Genomic DNA, 21,558 nt, shown 5'->3' with positions numbered 1-21,558 from the left:
CCTGATCCTCCTCCTCTGTGCCTGGCAAATCTGGAAAGGCAGCCTTGGGCTCGCAGGGGCCTCTGGGAAAAGTAGTTCTCAGGAAGAGAACAAAGAGCAATAAAACCATAAAGATTTAGGCAGATAAGGTTTCTTCTTCTGTCTCTCCTGCAGTGGGACCTTATAGGAAGCTGCCGCGCACAAAGATAGAACAACCACGAAACCTTCTCTTCCCAAATACTTCAGTTTTGTTGTCCATGTTAGGTCATGCGTATTTCGTTGAACTACACTTCCCAGGAGGCCGTGCGAGGAGCAGCGAGGCCGAGCCTGCGCTTTTTCCTTGAGAGGAGGCAAGCGGGGAGACATGGAGCTCAACGGGGCCTCTCCTCTCCCGCGGCTTCCTCGGATGGAGGGAGACTTCGGCTTTGGCCCGTCTGCGGGCGAGGTGAGTCTGGGGTCTCATAAGCAAATGCCGGGCAAGGACAGGGGCTGGGGCAGAAATACGTGTGAACGGGATGGAGGAGGCAGGGCGGCCCGAGGGAGTGCAGAGAGATCTCTGTGTGACCCCGCAGAGCCACGAAGAACCGTCTCCTAAATAGTATTTCCCAATAGGGGAGTAGGGGGTGACTCTAGCCAGTAACTGACAGCTCCCTTGTGGCTGGGGAAGAACTTGAGAGCTCTGACTCTCGAGAGCTTCCAGCTTCCACCCAGGAGATCTTCTGGGTCTCTTAAGGTGCCGCTGGACTGAAATCCTGCTGTTAATTCATTCAGCCAGTTTATGTTGACAGAGCTGGATGTAAGATTTACAGTAACACAGAGCAGTTCTTCAGGCAGAAATATTTAAAGAGGAAGAGTTCTGTGCAAATTTTTTAAAAAAATTCTGGGCTGCAGGGCGAGGTGAGGGGAGATAACTAGACTTGTTTACATTTAATTGGACTTGACCAATAAAAGTCCAACTCTGTGCAATGTTCTAGCTTTCTTGAAGACTTTCAGTATATTATGCTGTATTGTATGCATTTAATCAAATGGCTGGTTGAAGGGATTGTTTCTTTCTTTCTTGAATGGTCAGCAACAAGAACAGATGATCAAGTGGGCGATATTTTCCTCTTTCAGACATCCGCAGTGTCCTTTGAGGAGGTGGCTGTGTTCTTCACGGAGGAGGAGTGGGCTCTGCTCAATCCAGGCCAAAGACAACTCTACTGGGAAGTGATGCAGGAAAATTACGAGACCGTGGCCTCTCTGGGTAAAAATCATTTCCCTTTTCTCCTGAACACAGAAGAGAATATGGGGTGGCATCTTCCTTTGGCCCTCTTTGATTTCAGGACACCCATTCATTTGCCACAGAGGAAAGAGTGGAACTCTCATACCTGGTCATCCTGTTGTATATGTGCCATCAAGTCACCTCTGCCCTATGGTGTCCCTATGAATGAAAGACTTCCAAAGCATCCTGTCCTTAATAGACTTGCTTAGATCCTACAAACTGGAGGACATGGCTTCTTTTATTGAATCAAGCCATCTCATCTTAGGTCTTTTTTCCTATTGCTTTCCACTTTTTCTAGGATTATTGATTTTTCCAGAGGATCTTGTCTCCTGATGTGACCAAAGTTCAATAGCCTGAGTTTTGTCATTTTAGCTTCTAGGGAGAATTCAGGCTTGATTTCATCCAGTACCCACTTATTTGTCATTTTGCCTGTCCATGGTATCCACAAAACCCTCCTCCAGCACCACATTTCAAATGAATCAATTTTCTTCCTGTCTGCTTTCTTCACTATCCAACTTTCACACCTATATATAGTAATGGGGAATACCATAGTTTGGATTATCTTGATCTTGGTCCCCAGAGAGACATCTTTATCTTTAAGTATCTTTTCTAGTTCCCTCACAGTTGCTCTTCCAAGTCTCAATCGTCTTCTGATTTCTTCATTGCAGTCTCCTTTTTGGTCGATGATTGAGCCAAGGAACAGGGAATCTTGAACCATTTCAGTTTCCTCATTGTCACCTTTAAAATTGTGTAATTCCTCAGTAGTCATTACTTTTGTCTTCTTGATGTTCAGCTGTAATCCTGTTTTGGCGCTTGGGGATCCTACAGCTCCTGAAAATGAAAGCATTAGATACATTCAGGATGTAAAGAGAAATGTATTTGTGGAGGGCTCTGAGCAGCAGAGTTGGATGATAACCAATTAGGTTCATGCTATCAAATCTCTGCATCTCCTTTTTCATTCTCTGGCCTTTCTATTTGATACAGACTGGCTCACCCACAGTCCTTTCTTGTATGACTGAGATTGAGAGGGGGAGAAGAGACCTGGCATTGGCTTCCTCTAAAGTATGATTCCAATGCGCATCATGCTCAAGAAGGTCTCTTAACTGGCAAATTTCTTGTGGTCCAAGTTATCTCCTGGTATCATGTCTGCCCCATCCATGCCATTAATTTCGTGCTGAATCAGTGATGTCATTCATTATTTTCATGCTGAACCAGTGATACTGTTCTGAACCATATTTCATGCTGTAACTTGATGTCATATTGCCAATGCCATAACTGTTTCCTTTCACAGGCTTATCGGAGCTCCAGGTGTCTTATCTAATGGACTGTAGAAACTCTCAGTGCTAGTGACCTTGTACCCTGCTCACTCCCAGGCACTGCTATGTTACAGCTTTAATCTCCTGCTTTCTCAGTGTCTGGGCTTGGTAGGACAAATATGTGAGACGTTCTCAGGATGCGTTCGCGCCAAAAGTTATGTTTGGCTGATGAGAGGAGGAAGGAGTAAATGTGTGAATTAAGAGAACAGGTTTTCCCACATGTTGTCATTCCTGCCAAATTGATCCTTACTGCTTAGTAGCTTACCTTGCTTCTGAATAACCCTGTGGACATATCTGTGGAAATGATTTGATTTCTAAATGAAACCATTTAACCAAGAGCCTGGATTCTTGCTGCAATGGTACAAGGATCTATCTGCCATGGCCTGCCATCCATAGCCTGACACCTGGAACTGCCACCGCCTTCTTATTTCCAGTTACTATTGATGGGAACCTACCTTTCTTACTTTGCTTGCCAACCATATAATCCACAGTCACTGAAATATTTTACTCAGAGTTTGCCCATTTGAGATATTTAACAGTAGTTTGAATACTGAATGAGCAGTTCTGCCTAGGGTTGCCATCTTCCAGGTGGGAGCTGGAGCTTTCCCAAAATTACAACTGATCTCCATAGTATACGGATCAGAAAATAGCTCCTTAGGAGGATGGACTCTTATGGCATTATACCCCTAGGTAGCCCTAGGTCTATCTATTGGCAAACGAATTGTAGCTGAGGTTGAAACAACAGACTCAGAGAACGGACCATTGGATACTCACTGTGAAGAGTCCTTCTCCTCTGAGGAATGGAGGACATCTTGATGGATAAGTCTCACCCTCCAGTCAGGGAGGCAGGAACAAATTCTTTCAGCTTCCTGTCTTCTTGATGAGCGTCACCCTTCTGCTCAGTTAATTCTGCAAGCAGTAATACCCCTAGTTTATGTAGAAGGAAGAACTCTAAACAGTTAAACTGGAAGTATAACAATTAAACAGGAAGCATAAGATAAGTAGAAGACAAGAGGAAAAGTGTTAACTGAAGTGAATAGACAATATATAGCTAGGCAGAAGGTGAAGTTTATGACAATGACTTCAGGAGGGCCTAAGATGTCCTCCGTTCCTCAGAGGAGAAGGACCCTTCATGGTGAGTATCCAATGGTCTGTTCTCCCTCTGAGGCGGAGGATATCTTGATGGGATCTCCCAAAGCAGTGTTCTTAGTTTGTGGGTGGGTCATTGTATTCCAGTTGCAGTATATACTGGAGCACCCTTCTGCCGAATGCCGCATCTGCAGAGTTATATATGGCGAGCTTATAGTGCTTGACGAAAGTGGATATGGAGGACCAGGTAGCTGCCATACAAACCTCTTCCATCATGGTGTGTCTGGCAAAGACTGCATTGGTTGCTGCACTGCACTTTTCCGTTTGGAACCTTGAATCTTTGTATCTCGTTAAGATGGTTAAGCATGACATCTTTTTTTTTTTAAAGAATTTTTATTGGATTAGAAACATATAATAACAATTATAATCACATTCTTTAATTTTTTCTAATTCTAACCCCCTCCCTTTCCCCCCCTTTTTATTGACTTCCAACAGTTTTCCAACCCCCTATCCACTTTCGCTCTACTCCTTCATATTTATTTTATTTGTTTATTATAATATACTTTCAGATTCTTCTAAGCACTATTTCCACTTCCTTTCACATATAAATTGTCATATAAATTGTCATATAAATAAAATCCTCTTAATCTATCTTCTTCATTAAAACTACTAATAATATTCATTTTGATAACCTGTGTTTTATCTTACTCCTTCTATTCTCTTCAATATGGGACAAACAATTTGCCCCCCTTTATACATCAATTCCAATACTTCTATACACATACTTATTATACACACTTATTGTCATTTGCTTAGGCTTCTGTTCTATATGTTGTTCTTTATCTATACATATACCATAAGTCTAACAATTAGACCTATCTTTGAATTTACGTATGTATGTATATATTCACTCTATGTTATACGGTTATCTTTCCAAAAAATATAGATTAGTTAATTTCTATCCCATTAATTCACATAGTATCAACGCTATTGCTACTTAATATAATACTTAAAAATCATATAAAGTTGCTTAGAATTTTTCCATTAACTCTCCACCCCCTCGGTATAGTCACTTCTCTTCTCCTGTGTACCTCAATAATTTTCAAACTGCCACAGTTCTCCTCCCACCTCCCATTTTTTCACCAAATACTGTTTCAGCTTTCCCCAGTCCGTGTTAAACTGCCCTGGATCAAGGTCTCTCAGTTTTCTTGTCATTTTGTCCATCTCCGCCATGTACAGCAATTTGTAAATCCAGTCCTCAGTAGTTGGCACTTCTTGTACTTTCCACTTCTGCGCATACAAAAGTCTGGCTGCTGCCGTCATATAGAATATCAATGTCCTATGTTGTGCTGGGATGTCTTCCATTCCCAAGTTCAGTAGCAGGAGTTCTGGGTTCTTGTTAACTTGAAATTGTAAAATCTCACTCATTACTCTTATTATTTCCCCCCAGTACTGCCTAGCTACCTCGCAAGTCCACCACATATGATACATTGATCCCTCATGTTTTTTACATTTCCAGCATTTATTAGACATATTCGAGTTCCCTAGCGCAATCTTCTTTGGCGTCAGATACCAACGGTAAATCATTTTGTAAATATTCTCTTTAATATTGGTACATGTCGTGATTTTCAATGTATGTTTCCACAAGTATTCCCACGCCTCCATTGTTATTTCTTTGTTAAAGTTTATAGCCCACTTCACCATTTGCACTTTGACTATCTCATCTTCAGTATACCATTTTAACAACACTTTGTAGACCTTAGAAATTTCCTTTTGGTCTTCTTGTAAAATTACTTTCTCTAATTCTGAGTCTTCCATCCTTATCCCTCCCTTCGCACAGTCTGAGTAATAAAGATCTCTAACTTGTCTATATTGAAGCCAGTCGTAGTTTGGAGACATCTCTTGTTGCGTTCTTATTCTTATTTTAAAGGATTCTAGTTATCTCCTTATACGTTAAACACTGTTGTTCATTATCGACCGTTCTTGGATCTATTACTTCATATGGAACCACCCAGGAGGGAATTCCTTCTTGTAGGTATTCTTTGTACTTCTTCCAAATTGTGAAGAGGCTTCTCCGAATATAGTGATGCAGGAACATAGAATCTGCTTTTACTTTATCATACCATAGGTATGCATGCCATCCAAATAATTTTTTGTATCCCTCTAAGGCCAGCAGTTTGCGATTTTTCAATGTGATCCAATCCTTCAACCATACCAGACAGATTGCATCATAATAAAGTCTCAAGTTGGGCAGTTGCATTCCCCCTCTTTCTTTTGCATCCTGTAACACTTTCATTTTCACTCGAGGCTTCCTGCCTGCCCACACAAACTCTGATATTTTCCTCTGCCATTTATCAAATTGCTTGGAGTCCCTAATGATTGGTATCGTCTGTAACAGAAACATAACTCTTGGTAACACGTTCATCTTGATTACTGCAATTCTTCCCAACCATGACAAGTTCAGCCTATTCCATTTGAATAAGCATGACATCTTCATTCCCCTGTTCAGTGGTGAGATAGAGATGAACAAAGAGGTAGATTTTCTAACTGGTTCTGTTTTGGCTATGTAGGCTTTTAATGAGCACCTCACGTCCAGCGTGTGCCAAGCTCTCTCTTTGGGATAGATGGGCTGGGACAGAATGAAGGTAGGCATATTTCCTGAGACTTACGGAATTGAGAGTTGACCTTAGGGATAAAGGACAGATCTGGTCTCAGTACCACCTTGTCTTGATGGGACACACAGAGTTCAGGGCTAGTGGAGAGGGCGCCCAGTTCCAACACCCTCCTAGCTGAGGTGATTGCTGGGAGGAATAAATTCTTCATGCGTAGCCACTTGAGTTGGACTTCCTTTATGGGCACGAAGGGTGGTCTGGTGAGAGTTGACGGAACTGTGTGTAGGTTCCGGGTTGGGAACATGCAGGTCTGTGGAGGATCCTTGAATTTGGTACCCTTGAGGAATCAGCAAATGTGAAGGTGTCTTGAGAGACTAAACACCCTAGTACGGATGGTAGGACAGTCACTAGAGCTGGTACCTGGTGTCTCAGGGTAGATGATCTGAGGCCACTAGCGTGACCATCTTGTAAAAAAGAAAGAATTGTTTCCACCTTGGGATCGATATAGTTGGCCTTCTTTCTTTGGCACCAATGTGCAAAGTCCTTGCAGGATGTGTTATACAACCTGTTTGTAGACTGCCTTCTGGATGCAAGGAGTGTGCTGATGACTTCTTGGGAGTAGCCTAGTTGTTGGAAATATCTCCACCCAATCTCCAGGTGGTCAAGTGTAGCCATTTTGGGTGAGGGTGCCAAACAGGACCCTGCTGGGGCATGTCTGGGTAGATCAGAAGGGTTAAAGGAGGGAGAATTGACCATTGCTGTAGGGTCGAGAACCACAGTTGTCTGTGCCAGTGAGGTGCAACTATGATTATCTCTGCCCTTTGTTCCCTGATCTTCCTGATCAGTTTTGGGATAACTGGTATACGGGGGAAGGCAAACAGTAAGACTTGTGGCCATTGAGAAGTCAGGGCATCGATTGCTTCTGCTTCCGGATGAAAATATCTGGTAAAGAATCTGTCCACTTGATGATTCGTTGCGGATGCAAAGAGGTCTACTTGAGGCAGGCTGAGATGTTTCGTCATTAATTGAAACAGATCCTTCCTTAGGGACCATTCCCCCTGTTGTAGTGGCTGTTTGCTGAGCCAGTCCGCCTAGATGTTCAAGGTACCCTTATGGTTGTCAGGTTTTTCTCTGCCCAGGATAGAATTAGCAGAGTCTCTTGTGGAGCGCCATGAACCTGAAGCCTCCCTGCTTTTTTATGTGAGCGTTGGCCGCCATGTTGTCTGTCCTTATCAAGACGTGACTTCTGGATATGTGCGGGGCAAAGTGGAGCAATGCCAGGCATAATGCTCAAAGTTCTAGAAGGTTAATAGGGAGCTTCGTTTTTGTCTCTGAAAACTGGCCCTGTGCTGAAAGGTCCCCTAGCATTGGCCCCATGTGAGTAGGCTGGCATCTGTTGATATCTGTATGGGAGCTGAAATGTTGTAAGGCTTCTCCTGCAATAAGTTGGGCATTTTGGTCCGTCAGGAAAGACTGATCTTGACAGGTGCGGGCACTTGAACCAGAAGGTCCTTTGGGGTCATGATTTGGAGTTGAAAGGGCCTTAGCAGCTGGTGTAGTGGCCTCACGTGTAGTCAACCCCATTGGATAGATTCTGTGCCTGACATGAATAGGCCCATAAGCTTGGCAAGGGTCATCAAAGAAGACCTAGTCCCAGTGGAGAAGGAGACTGCGTCCTCTCCTACTATCAGTGCCTGCAGATCCAGTGCTGACACGGCTTTAGAAAGGAGGAACTGGTAGTCCTCTGCCTTAAAGAACCTAGAGGACTGCTTTGGGGCTTCTATGGTGTCTTCCTCTTCATCAGACAGAAATTCTCCATCCTCTCTGTCTAAAGAGTCATTGTCTGCATAGGAGAGGGAATCCCAGAGGGGGTGTCTCTCTCTGCTGCCCTGGACGGAGTCTCTGCTCTAGATGTCTTGTTAGGCCATTGGGAGTGAGGGGAGTCCTAGTCTGCGCCCTCTGTGTTTCCTCGATTTTAGGTAGTCTGAGCAATCTGGACTACAGAAGTACTATAAGAGCACGTAGAGTATGCTCACCGATATACTTGGGCCTAACATTGTTGCAATCTCTTCCAGCTATTTTGACTTCCTGACAGTTCCACGTTATCAACGATTATTTATGTTAGCCAGACTGAATGCCATTCCATCAGGAGAGTGGCTGGGATGCTTAAATAAGCTTCCCTACTCAGAGCGACTCTGCCAATGTGGCTCTGGCCAGATAGACACATTTCAACATTGTCTATTTGAATGCAATATTCTAAACGTGGCAAGAGACAGCTGGATCAAGCCCTATATCCAGGACCCAGGAAGTATAGAGGATAATTTAAGGCTTCTTTTAGCAGGGGTGGATTTTAGTACTACTTTAGCAGCAGCCAAGTTTCTCTCCCAATTGGTTAAGGAAAAGACTTATTAAATTGTTAAATTTTAATACTAAACAGATTACATATTAAAAACGTTGCCTTTTAATTCTAATTCTAGTGTGGCACCGCTCAGAGCCGAATAGGCTGCATGAGCAGTATCATTAAAGTAAAAAGAAACCTCTGTCTCAGCAATAAACCCCAGGAGCAATCTTAGGAATGCAGACGGGATAAACTCACAGTCTGTCCTTTGATCCAGTTAGATAGCCAGGTGAAATCTCTCTCCCACTACCAGCAACTTAGCTGTGCTGTGCTGCCTCTCAGCTCCCACCCACCAGTTAAGCTATCTATGTCTGCCCACCTGTGTTCAGCTTTCCCTCCTTACCTCCCCCAGGCACAGCTCTGATGTGCCAGCCCAGCTGCTGGAAATGCCAAGGCACCACTCCAAAGGACGCTGCTCTCTCCCGCAACCAGGGTTGGAAGGCTGGCAATACTATGTGACTGCCTGGCAACAGCCAAAGAGGGCATTTGATTTCAAAAGTGTTTCCATCTTTTTTTTTTCTGTAAAGAAAAAATATTTCTTTACAGCAGGAGTTGAGCCCGCTGGCACCTTAGAGACCAACAAGATTTTCAGAGTATCAGCTTTCGAGAGTCCAAGTTCTCTTTTTCAGAGAAGAAACTGTCTAACCTTATGCACGCTGCAGGCCATAGGAACAACCCCAACAATATTGTCAGCCTTTTGCGGCACACTTTCAGCCCACTAGAAGAAATGGTTCTTTCACAAGGACTATCTATCCTTCTGCACCACAATAGCGGCACAGATGATACAGTTCTGTGGTGACTTGGAGGCCTTTTTTGCCGTCTGTGTCTGTAGGAGCACTTCCATCGAGCCTCAGAACAGAACATGGATGGCCAGGCAGCTTCTTCCTAACACAACAACTCACAATCTCTTGCTGACCAACTCTCATCTCTTCAACTTCCTAAAAGGCAACACATTGCCCGGCAATTGCCACCCAAAAAATGCTACAGGAAGAAAGACTCCACATGGTCTCCCCAACAGTCACAATGCCACGTTTGATTTCTACATAAAATGCTTTTGCTGCAGAGCCCAAACTGATGTGATCAAGAAAAATCATCTCCCACAACACAACCTCACCCACACTGAAAGAAATGCTATCACCAGCCTCAGACATCATGATTAAAGAAGCTGACAAAAGATGAGTTATTGTCATCCAGTTTGGAGAGCCAGTTTGGTGTAGTTGTTAAGAGCAGTGGGCCTCTAATCTGGAAAACTGGGTTTGATTCCCCACTCCTCCTCTTGAAGCCAGCTGGGTGACCTTGAGTCAGTCATAACTCTTCCAGAGCTCTCTCACCCCACCCACTTCACAGGGTGATTGTTGTTCTGGGAATTATAATAACATACTTTGTAAACCGCTCTGAATGGATGTTAAGTTGTCCTGAAGGGTGGTATATAAATCGAATGTTGTTGTTGTTTCTATCCTGATTATATCCAAGAGGCTGAAAGACAACTCTCCGATACTATATTCTACAAAGGACTGATCCCAGACCCCACTGGGGAATACCAAAGAGAACTGAACAGGATTTGAAGAAATTACCCACACACATACAGGAAGAAATGGACACACCACAGGAACTTTAACCAGGTACTTTCTACTTTCTGCCAAAAATATACAAGCCTGGCATTCCAGGATGTCCTATTGTCTCAGGCATAGGGTCCATGACTGTTGGGGTGTCTGAGTACATGGACTGTATTGTCAAATCCTATCCCATCAAATCAGAGAGACAGCCATGGACACTCTCACAACACTACATTCCGCCAACATTTTTATGGCTATGGCTGACTCTAACAGCGCTTTCTCAATTCCCACCTGTTAACACGCCTCCTGTATAGTTTTATTGATGACATTTTCATCAAGTGGACACATGGGAAAGAAGCACATGTGGGATTTCAGCAGGTCTTCAGCAACTCCTGCTACACCTTCAATGTGACCATGAATCAATCCACACAGAAAGTACATTTTCTAGATACTGCTACATTTAAGAATCACCTCATACCAAAACCCTACAAATGGGCAAAAATATCTACATGTCACCATCATCTGTAGCCAAGTTCTACATTACAGTTGCATCTGTTCTGATCTCTTTGAGATTCTCACCTGGAGGATCGACATCAGACATGTTTGGAATTACAATACCCTCCAGATATAGTAAGGGAACAGATTGACAAAGCCAGAATGATACCGAGGGATAACCTACTACAAGGCGCCTAAATTAAACAACAATAGAACACTGCAGGTGGTCACATACAGGTCTCTGATCAAAGCATTGAGAGGCAAATCTTTTCTTCCCACAAACAGCCCCCTAACCTTCTCACTTAACAACTTTTCATTCATAATAATGTACTGTCTAACACTGACACAGACTGTGGGACCAGAGTGTGAAATAAACCAAGATGCCAACTCTGTCCCCATATTTACTCCAACAGAACGATCTCTGGACATTACCACATCAGTCATACTATCTCAGGTTCATTCTTTGGTTCATCTTCCAATGTTATATATGCTCTCAAGTGTCTGCAATTCCTCTCTGCTCTCTGTATCGGACAAACAGGCTGGTCCCTATGCAAAAGAGTAAATGGACATAAATCTGACATTAGAAATCACAACACTGACAAACCAATGGGAGAGCATTTTAACCATCTAGGACATTTCATTGTTGAACTAAAAATGGCTGTCGTGAAAAAGAAAAACATGAAGGGTAGATTGTTGGAATAGGGTTCATTCACCAATTCGGACCAGTGGACAGCACCACACACCCCTAAGCTGAACAGATGCAGGATTCATATCTCACTACAGGTGCTAATTTCTGATCTAATCAAGTTGCATTGTACTTTTACATCCTGACATCTTCCTTTGGTCCACCCCTCCCACCTAATCAAGCTGAATTGTACCTTTATGTCTTGATGACATCCCTTGTAATAAATGAACAAATAAACAAGCAAACAAACAAAAGGTGTCTGAAGAGCTTTGACTCTCTGTTTACAGTCTGAAAATCTTGTTGGTTTCTAAGATGCCACTGGACTCAAATCTTGCTTTTATTCTGCAGACCAACACAGCTATCCATTGAAAGCTATTTCAATACAATTCAAGGTTGTTGTTTATTAAAAAAAGCATTTCATTTCCTGTTCTGTCTCCATCTGTGGAGCAACGAAGCAAAATGAACACAAAAAACAAAAGCAAGGAATTCCTTTCCCTTGTGTTGTGGTGACCTCTTCTGCCTTTCCAAGACAAGTGTATTAGAGATTGCTGGGGGTTTTCTCGCCCCCCGGCTCTTGCTACAGAAATTACCATTCACTACTGATTGTATCCGCCAGCATGCATTTTTCCTTTTCTTATTTATTTGTTTTCTGTCTCTCTTTAGCATCTGCAGATGTAAATGATGTTACAACTGAGAAAGAATCAGAAGGGGTTATTGTGGAAAGAGATGAAGCTCTGCAGGTAGAATCAAAATCTGGGGTACAATTGGTACCCACGAGAGAGTGGAGAAGCAAAAGGAAAGCCAAACAGAAGCAGAGGAACGAACTGTTTGCCCGTCAGAGCAGGAAGACGCCTGAGGTCACAGCCCAAGATGAAATACAGAAGAGAAAGAAAAGGCTTACGAGTTCAGTGTTCGTGAAAGGGTTGATCTGCAAACTCAGAGTTAAAAAATATCAGAACATTATAACATGCTGGAAAACTTATAAATGCTTGGAGTGTGGAAAGACATTCTTTCAGAATAGCAAGCTAACTAAACATCAGAGGATGCACAGAGGGGAGAAGCCGTATAAATGCATGGATTGTGGGAAGAGCTTCTCTCAGAGGGGCAACCTAACTAGCCATCAAAAGTTTCACACGGGGGAGAAGCCATATAAATGCTTGGAGTGTGGGAAGAGCTTCACTCTGAACAGCCACCTAAAAAGACATCACAAGGTTCATACAGGGGAGAAGCCATATAAATGCTTGGAGTGTGGGAAGAACTTCTCGCAGAAGGAGAACCTAATTTGCCATCAAAAGGTTCACACAGGGGAGAAGCCATATAAATGCTTGGAGTGTGGGAAGAGCTTCTCTCACAATAATAGTCTAACTATCCATCAAAAAGTTCACACAAGGGAGAAGTTATATAAGTGCTTGGAATGTGGGAAGAGCTTCTCTCAAAACAGTAAGCTAACTAGCCATCAAACCGTTCATACAGGGGAGAGGCCATATAAATGCTTGGAGTGTGGGAAAAGCTTCTTTAAAAATAGTAGCTTAACTATCCATCAAAGGATTCACACAGGGGAGAAGCCATATAAATGCTTCGAATGTGGGAAGAGCTTCTCTCACAGTGGTAACCTAACTAGCCATCAAAAGGTTCACACAGGGGAGAAGCCATTTAAGTGCTTGGAATGTGGGAAGAGCTTCTCTCACAGTTTTACCCTAACTAGGCATCAAAGGGTTCACACAGGGGAGAAGCCATATCAGTGCTTGGAGTGTGGGAAGAGCTTCTCTCACAGTAATAGCCTAACTATCCATCAAAAAGTTCACACAAAGGAGAAATTATATAATTGCTTAGAATGTGGGAAGAGCTTCTCTCAAAATAGTAAGCTAACTAGCCATCAAACTGTTCATACAAGGGAGAGGCCATATGAATGCCTGGAGTGTGGGAAAAGCTTCTTTAAAAATAGTAGCCTAACTATCCATCAAAGGGTTCACACAAGGGAGAAGCCATATAAATGCTTCGAATGTGGGAAGGACTTCTCTTGCAATAGTAACCTAACTAGCCATCAAAAGGTTCACACAGCGGAGAAGCCACATAAATGCTTGGAGGGCGGGAAGAGCTTCTCTCACATTAGTAACCTAACTAGCCATCAAAGGGTTCACACAGGGGAGAAACCATATAAATGCTTGGAGTGTGGAAAGAGCTTCTCTGATAATAGTAGCTTAAGTATCCATCAAAAGGTTCACACAGGGCAGAAGCCATATAAATGCTTGGAGTGTGGGAAGAGCTTCTCTCTCAGTAAAAGCCTCACTAGGCATCAAAAGGTTCACACAGGGGAGAAACCATATAAATGCTTGGAGTGCGGGAAGAGCTTCTCTCACAATTTTAGCCTAAGTTGCCATCAAAGGGTTCACAGAGGGGAGAAGCCATATAAATGCTTGGAGTGTGGAAAGAGCTTCTCTGACAATAGTAGCCTAACTATCCACCAAAAGATTCACACAGGGGAGAAACCATATAAGTGCTTTGTGTGTGGGAAGAGCTTCTTTCACATTAGCAGCCTAACTAGCCATCAAAGGGTTCACACAGGAGAGAGGCCATATAAATGCTCCAAGTGTGGGAAGAGCTTCTCTTGCAATAGTAACCTTACTAGCCATCAAAAGGTTCACGCAGGGGAGAAGCCATATAAATGCTTGGAGTGTGGAAAGAGCTTCTTTCACAATTTTAGCCTGACGTTTCATCAAAAGGTTCACACCAGGGAGAAGCCATATAAACACTTGGAGAGTGGGAAGAGCTTCTCTGATAATGACCACTTAACTCTACATCAAAAGGCTATTACAGTGGAGAAGCCATATAAGTGCTTGGAGTGTGGGAAGAGTTTCTCAAAGAAGAACAACTTAACTAGCCATCAAAGGCTTCACACAGGGGAGAAGCCATATAAATGCTTCGAATGTGGGAAGAGCTTCTCTCATAATAGTGCTCTAATACATCATCAAAAGGTTCACACATGGGAGAAGCCGTATAAATGCCTGGAGTGTGGGATTAGCTTCTTTCTGAATGGCTCACTAATTAGACACCAAAAGATTCATGCAGGGGAGAAGCTATATAAATGCTTAGAATGTGGAGAGATGTTCAGTGAGAGCCACAGCCTTAACTTACACCACAAGGTTCACACAGGGGAATAGCCATCCAATCCAATTGTGTGGGAAACCAGTTAGTGTGGTTGACCTTTCCTGCTTGTGACAATGACGTGATTTATGGTAGGTGCCCTAATAAAGAACATCTTTATGCCTAATTTCCTCCTTTTCCTTCACCTCCCCTCCTTTTTGTTAGCATCAAATATATGTATGTAGCACCTCAGGAGTGTAAAACATCCATATTTTTCTCTGTGTTCTCTTAAAGCCTCTCATGTTAATGGACCATGCACTAATATGGTGAAATTGATTAATGCCTCATGTTGTCTCTTACAAAATGATGCATGCTCTAATGTTCCAGCGGGAAGAACGTTCATTCTAAGTATCTGAAATGTTTTTATATTGTGGGTTAAACTTCTTCCCGTTGAAGACCAATAATGAATGTAATTTACCATCTTCTGTATCACTTAAGACTACAGTATCCCTTTCTTGGAAATTATTTAAAAATAGATTACTAATAAATTTACTTTAAAAAGTCAGTAATGTTCATAAGTTTTCTTCTGTAGGAAATTTGTTCAGATCAACCTTGCAAGGTTCTGCACCTTTAGTCCAAAGGAGTGCTGAATACCCTTCTGCTTTTTCTCTATTTTTAATTCATCTGACTCATAACTTTTTCTGTTTTATTTTGAGAGTGTTTGCTAGATTAGATTCTGTTTCCTTGTCCTACTTGGACACAGGCACTGGCCTCTCCCTGCAGTTTTACTCAGCTGATTGCATTGGAGAGCATGGAGTATCTCAAATGCATTTGGCAGTTTTCATTTTTCTCAGTCTCATGGGAAGATCCTCCTTTTCAGTGCAGTTAATTCCATGCAAGTCTTCTGCTACTTCTGGCTCAGTACTGTAGAACTGGAGTTGCAACAGGACCAGGGATGACAATCCTTAGCCAGACAAGAGCACCTGGATATTGGCTATTCGTTATGAGTCGTCCCATTGCTGAGAGGGCTCAGCTTTAAGCATGTAATTCTGAATGCAGAGATCTTTATTGTCATGTCTAAAGTTGACTTGAAGCTTTTGTTCCTCTGAAGATGAATAATAGCTGCTTGATGGATTTCAGCCAGTTTAACTTACTTGATAGCAGATGAGAAAAGTCTACAGAAGATGTATAAATATCCACCAAGACCACTGACATTTCTGAAGAGAATCCATTGTCCTGTTAATGAATTCATGAATGCCTTGCTTTATGTTTTTCTGTTTTGCCTTTTATAAAATTTTACCTGTTTCCAGTCCTGAGAGGGGAGGGGTGACACATTTCTGTTTATGTATTCTCTTGTATTTTCCAATCTCTAAGCGCACCTCTCCACTTCTGATAAGCACAACCATTTTCATTGTACCTCTGCATTGTTACTCCTGCTGGCCCTTCTTTATAAAATCCCTCCCACCTTCTAAATGGGATGTGATGGCTGATGGGTCTTCATTCTCATTTGCATCTAAAGAAGTGAGGTTTGATTCATAGATGCTTATACTCTGGAATATTTTGGCTTTCTAATGGTCCTACTGGAGTTAATTTTTTTTCTGCTAATACAGTCTAGTATGAAAATCTGCCTAAAACTATTTGCATAATCTTCATAGATTTAATGATTGTGTGAGAGTGTAACAAGACATCAAATCCATGCATTCAGTCCGTTATCTATATATATAATTGAGTAAGCATCTTGCCGACGAGTCACCCAGTATCCCAGAGAGCAGGCGTGGTAGTACGTCCCTATCAGGGATAAGAGGAGAGTTGCTCCCAGCTGCGCTCACCACCCGGCCTGATCCGGTTGCCAATGGGTGCTGGGGAGGGAGGGAGGCATGATCCTCCAGGGTGCCTGGCACTGACCCTCCCATCAGTGGCTGCAGCTTGAGCTGAGACCCTCTCAGTGGCTCTGTGGGGAGGGAGCTGCCTGCTCAGGGGCTTGGAGGTACACAGAGAAGCACTGCAAGGCGGCCCTGAAGGCGGGCAGGGGAGAAGCACAGGCAGGCAGGGGCCTGGCTCGCTCCACTGCCTCCCAGCCTGTCATGGCCCAGTCTGGACTCAGTGAGGATGAGGTCTCCTCTGGAGGAGAGGAGCCTCATGTAGCCATCCAGGACTCCTCAGGAGAAGGGGAGTTCTGTGTAGCCAGCCCTAGCCCTGACTCAGCAGAAGCTGGTGATCAGGAGCAACAGCTGCTGGCTGATTAGAGCTTACAGCCAGCAACTGAGACACCAGCACCCTCTGGCCCCAATACCACAGGGGAAGCTCAGCCAGGGACATCCAAGGCTACAGGTACAGTGCAGCCAAAGGCCAGGTTCACCCACGCCCAAAGAATGCTGCAGACAATGGCCGAGATTGGAACTGCAGGAGAGACAGCGCAGTGCTCATCTCCTGAGCCAAAGCCAGCTGCTGGAGAGCGATTATGAGCAGCATCAGGGTGGAGCCCCAGCAGCTGGCTGAAAACCACGCCTGGCTATAAAAGCCAATCTGGAGAAACTGCCAGGTGTGGAAGCAATGTGTTGATTACCTGCAACCACTTCCTGCAACCTTGCATCTTGTTCTTGCCTGCATCTTGACTTGATACTCTTGTGCTCTGACTTATGGACTGGACTGAACTTGGCTTTTGGATTCTGGACACACCCCTGGTGTTTACCTTGTGCTCTGACTATGGACTGGACCTGGCTTTTGAAACTTGAATACTCCTTTGGCTTCGTGTTAGTGCGTGGACTATCAGTTTGCGTGGGCCCAGCCCATGACAGATTGCTGCCACGCCATAAACTTCCCGGCATAGACGTGGCAACGCCCATCCTGGGGAGCCTGACAATGCTGCAGAACCAGGTACTGCAATGAACTCAAGCGCTGGTGACTTTGCAGCAGCAGATTGCTAACCTACTTGCTGCCCCTGTTGCACTTCTGCCAGCTAAATGCCCAGTGAAGCTTCCTGAGTTTTGAGGGCAATGTGAAGGAATTCCCAGTGTTTCTCGCCCAGTGCCAGCTGTATATTGAACTCCGGGCTAGAGACTTTCCCACGGATAAAATCAAAGTTTGCTTCATCCTCAGCCTGTTAAGGGGACAGCAAGATGGGCCACACCCTTGTTACTGGCCAAATCCTCTCTGCTGGGGGATTTTCCAAACTGTGTAGCCCACATTACTGCCACCTTTGCGAACCCCCTGAAAGCCATCAAAGCAAACCAGAGAATACACGCCCTCACCCAGGGGGATGGGATCGTGGCCCAATATACCAGTTACTGCCCCAGGACTTGGACTGGAACAAAGCTGCCCTAATCGACCAGTACCTGGAAGGGCTGTCTGACAAAGTATTGGATGAAGTGGCCCAATCCAAACGACTGGGGGAACTGCAAGTGCTCATTTTCCTATGCCTTCGAATTGATGGGTGACTGGAGACCCGAAGACAAACCCGTGTGCTAGGCCACCAGCCTCTGCCCCAGGCCTCACCCAAAAGATGGCTGAATCCGCACCATTGGGCAGCCTTGTACCCACTTGCCTCCTGAGGAAAAGGAGCTGCGTCATGCCCACAACCTCTGCTAGTATTGTGGTGGGGCGGGCCATTATACTGATGGCTGCCCTGCAAAAAGAATGACCCTAGCTATAGGCCTGGAGTGGACTCCCATTAAACAACTCGTTGGAACGGCCAGTGCCTCCTGTGAACATCCCAAACCATTCCTTGTGCCTGTAAAGCTGTGCCTGCCCAACGACCAATGGCTATTTGTGTACGGCATGATAGATTCAGGGGCATCCTGCTGCTTCATGGATGCCAAGTTTGCAGCACAGCACCAGATTCCTTTTCGAGCAAAGAATACCCCCACCATAGTTGAGGCCATTGATGGGCGGCCACTGCATTCTGGGACGGTGGTCGAGGAGACCCAGGACCTCCTCCTGCAGATCCAGCATCATCTTGAGCAGCTCTGCGTTGATGTCATGAGCATCCCTCATTTTCCACTTATCTTGGGACTTTCCTGGCTTCACTGCCATGATCCGGTTATTCGATGGGGCCAGATAGACCTTCACTTCTAGAAGCCATGCCCGCATGAAAATCTGTGCCCGGGTCCAATTGCAGCCGCTGCAACAGAGGCCTCTGCACTGCCTGAGGTATATGCAGATTTTGGAGATGTGTTTGAGGCAAAAGGAGCAGACCAACTTCCCCCTCGGTCTTATGATTGCACCATTGACTTGATTCCCGGCACACCCCTGCCAGTGGGACACCTGTACTCATTATCGGAGCCCGAGTTGGCCGCACTCCGAGACTTTCTCAGCACCAATCCATGGCAAGGGTTCATCCGCCCATCTACCTCATCCACCTCTGCCCCAGTCATCTTTGTTAAAAAGAAAAGTGGAGAACTCCGGCTTTGCAATGATTACCAGGCCCTGAACAAAATCTCCATCCGAGATTGGTATCCACTGCCTTTGATTTCTGACCTCTTGGACCAAGTTAAGGGAGCCTAGATTTACACCAAGCTGGATCTTCAGGGAGGCTACAACTTGGTGCGCATCCGGGAAGGCGATTAATTTAAAACCGCCTTTAGTACCAGATATGGACAATACGAGTACCTAGTCATGCCGTTTGGCCTGACTAATGCACCAGCAGTGTTTCAGAGGTTTATGAATGACATTTTTTGTGATCTCCTGGATCAGTTTGTCATCATTTGTTTGAATGATATATTAATTTACTCCCGGGACGTGTCTCAACACCCCAGCACTGGAAAAATGTGCATTCCACATGCCAGTTGTAGAATACCTCAGCCATGTGATCTCGCCCCGGGAAATCCAAATGGACCCAGCTAAGGTCGAAGCTGTACAGACCTGGCAAGCCCCCATTCTCAGAAAGATGTGCAGCAATTTCTGGGTTTTGCCACCTATTATCGGCAATTCATCCCCCATTTTGCATCCATAGCCGTCCCCCTCACCTGACTTCTCCAGCCATGAGAACCTTTCCGTTGAACACCGGAAGCCAACGAGGCATTCCACACCTTGAAGCCACACTTCATCACGCAACCGGTACTACGATACCTAGATCCCCAGCTACCCTTCATAGCTGAGACAGATGCCTCCAGCACCACCATTAGAGCGGTGCTGTCACAACGTTCAACCTCCTCCAACATCCCACAACCCTATACCTACTACTCTTGCCACCAGGATCGTTGTGAACGAAAGTCCTGCAACTGGTTCATGATTCCAGACCTGCTGGGCACTTTGGCTGCCACAAGACTACCCATCTATTGACCTGTGATTTCTGGTGGCCCCAGGTGCAATCAGTTGTGGCCTGCTACGTGGTAGCCTGTGGAACATGTAGATGGGCCAAGGATTTCCCTGGCAAACCCTCTGGTCTTCTGCACCTGCTACCTACACCCACTGGGCCTTGGAGGACTAGCTCTATGGATTTTATTACAGACCTGCCCTGCTCCAGAGGCCATACCTTCACCCTGGTGCTGGTGGACTTATTCACAAAAATGGCCCATTTTCATTCCCTGTTCTGGACCCCCCCCCACCGCTTGGGATACTGCACAACTGTAGCTTCAGCATGTTTTTTTACTCCACGGGCAACCGGATAATGTAATTTCTGATCGTGGAGTTCAATTCACTTCTCGGTTCTGGCAGGCACTTCGCTCACTTCTTGGCACCCAAGTTTACTTATCCTCAGCACACCATCCTCAATCAGACGGACAAACCGAGCACACAAATGCTACCCTGGAGCAGTATCTGAGATGCTATACAAACCATCAACAGGATGACTGGCTAGCCCTACTGCCCTTGGCCGGGTTTGCATATAATAATGCAGTGCATTCCTCCACCCAGCAGACCCCTTTATGGCAAACTACGGCCATCACCCTCGCTTCTTCCCTAGCACTGCACCCTCGTTGGGAATCCCAGCTGCTGACGATCACCTCCAGGAACTCTAATCCATGCACAAACTGTTGTGGGAACAACTACAGCTCGCCAGGGAAATCTACAAGGAGGCTGCGGACCGGAAACAGCAACCTGGCATCCCCCTGACTATTGGCGATCAGATCTGGTTATCTACCCGCCATATCCGCAGCCAGAGGCCCTCTAGAAAACTGGATGCCCGGTTCCTTGGACCCTTCATTATCACGAACCAGATTAATCCCGTAGCCTATCGCCTGCAATTACCGCCAACCCTCCCGATCCATCCTGTATTTCACTGGTCCCTTCTAGTCCCAGCTTCACCCCCAGACCCACACCATCCACAGCCTCCTCTGCCTCTGATCACCATCAGAGTTTCAGATATCACTCCTGCTGGGGAGGTACCCACCCCAGCTTGCTCGTTCACACTGGCCCTCCCCTCTACCCTCACCCATGTCTCCCAAACATTGGCCTCTGTGGTTGAGATTCACCAGTTTGTGGGGCATAGCCCCTGTCCATAAATCAGCATTTCCCAAGCCTGTCACAGTCGTCCAGGAAGCCATGCTCAACACAACAGCTATGGGGGACCTTCCAACAGCCAATGTTGGACCTCTGTTCAGATCCCCCCTCGGTCAGAGGAGCAAGCACAGCTGTGGGTCGGGGTGAATGGGTGCTTGCTTTCATAACTCCCATGCTGTGGCAGCCATGCAACCTCTTGACTGTCTCCCACACATGATCAGAATTTCAAGCAGCCCCGCATGAGCGGAACATCCTAATGCAGACGAGGAACACTTTCTCACTGGAGGGGCATCCATTTTTTTTACTTCATGTTTTCTTTATTTAAAAGTACAGAATGTGTTCAGTGTCTGGAAGTATTTTTTTAAAACAAGTTTTAAAAGTCAAATGTATTGACTCTAAGCAAGCTCTGTATGGGAGTCTTTTTTGTTTATTTGGATTCTTAAAATATTGGGGCTTTCCCCACATTTCTGAACAAAAGAGAGTATTATTGGACGGATTTTGTTTGGAACACGACCACACAAAAATGCATACCAAGGAACATTAGTGTTTAATCAAATGGTTCTTATCCTCAAAAGTATCTTTTAAGATGGGAGTGGGAGAATAAAGAGATATTTCTACTTCCATAGATTGCTGAGACTGGTCTAT

General features: G+C 44.9%; 1 protein-coding gene across 1 annotated transcript; it reads left to right on the top strand.

Moving 5' to 3' along the window:
* The first annotated feature begins 333 nt into the window (after window positions 1–333).
* Window positions 334–15,040, top strand: LOC129328671 (zinc finger protein 420-like). The gene is made up of 3 exons (XM_054977889.1): window positions 334–424; window positions 1,093–1,222; window positions 12,055–15,040. The coding sequence occupies exons 1-3, from the start codon at window positions 344–346 to the stop codon at window positions 14,550–14,552; spliced, it is 2,709 nt and encodes a 902-aa protein (XP_054833864.1). The 5' UTR covers window positions 334–343; the 3' UTR covers window positions 14,553–15,040.
* Window positions 15,041–21,558: the final 6,518 nt, after the last annotated feature.

This window comes from Eublepharis macularius, chromosome 4 (genome assembly GCF_028583425.1).
Source record: "Eublepharis macularius isolate TG4126 chromosome 4, MPM_Emac_v1.0, whole genome shotgun sequence".
Taxonomy (NCBI): domain Eukaryota; kingdom Metazoa; phylum Chordata; class Lepidosauria; order Squamata; family Eublepharidae; genus Eublepharis; species Eublepharis macularius.
This window is presented reverse-complemented; position numbering and strand designations above follow the sequence as displayed.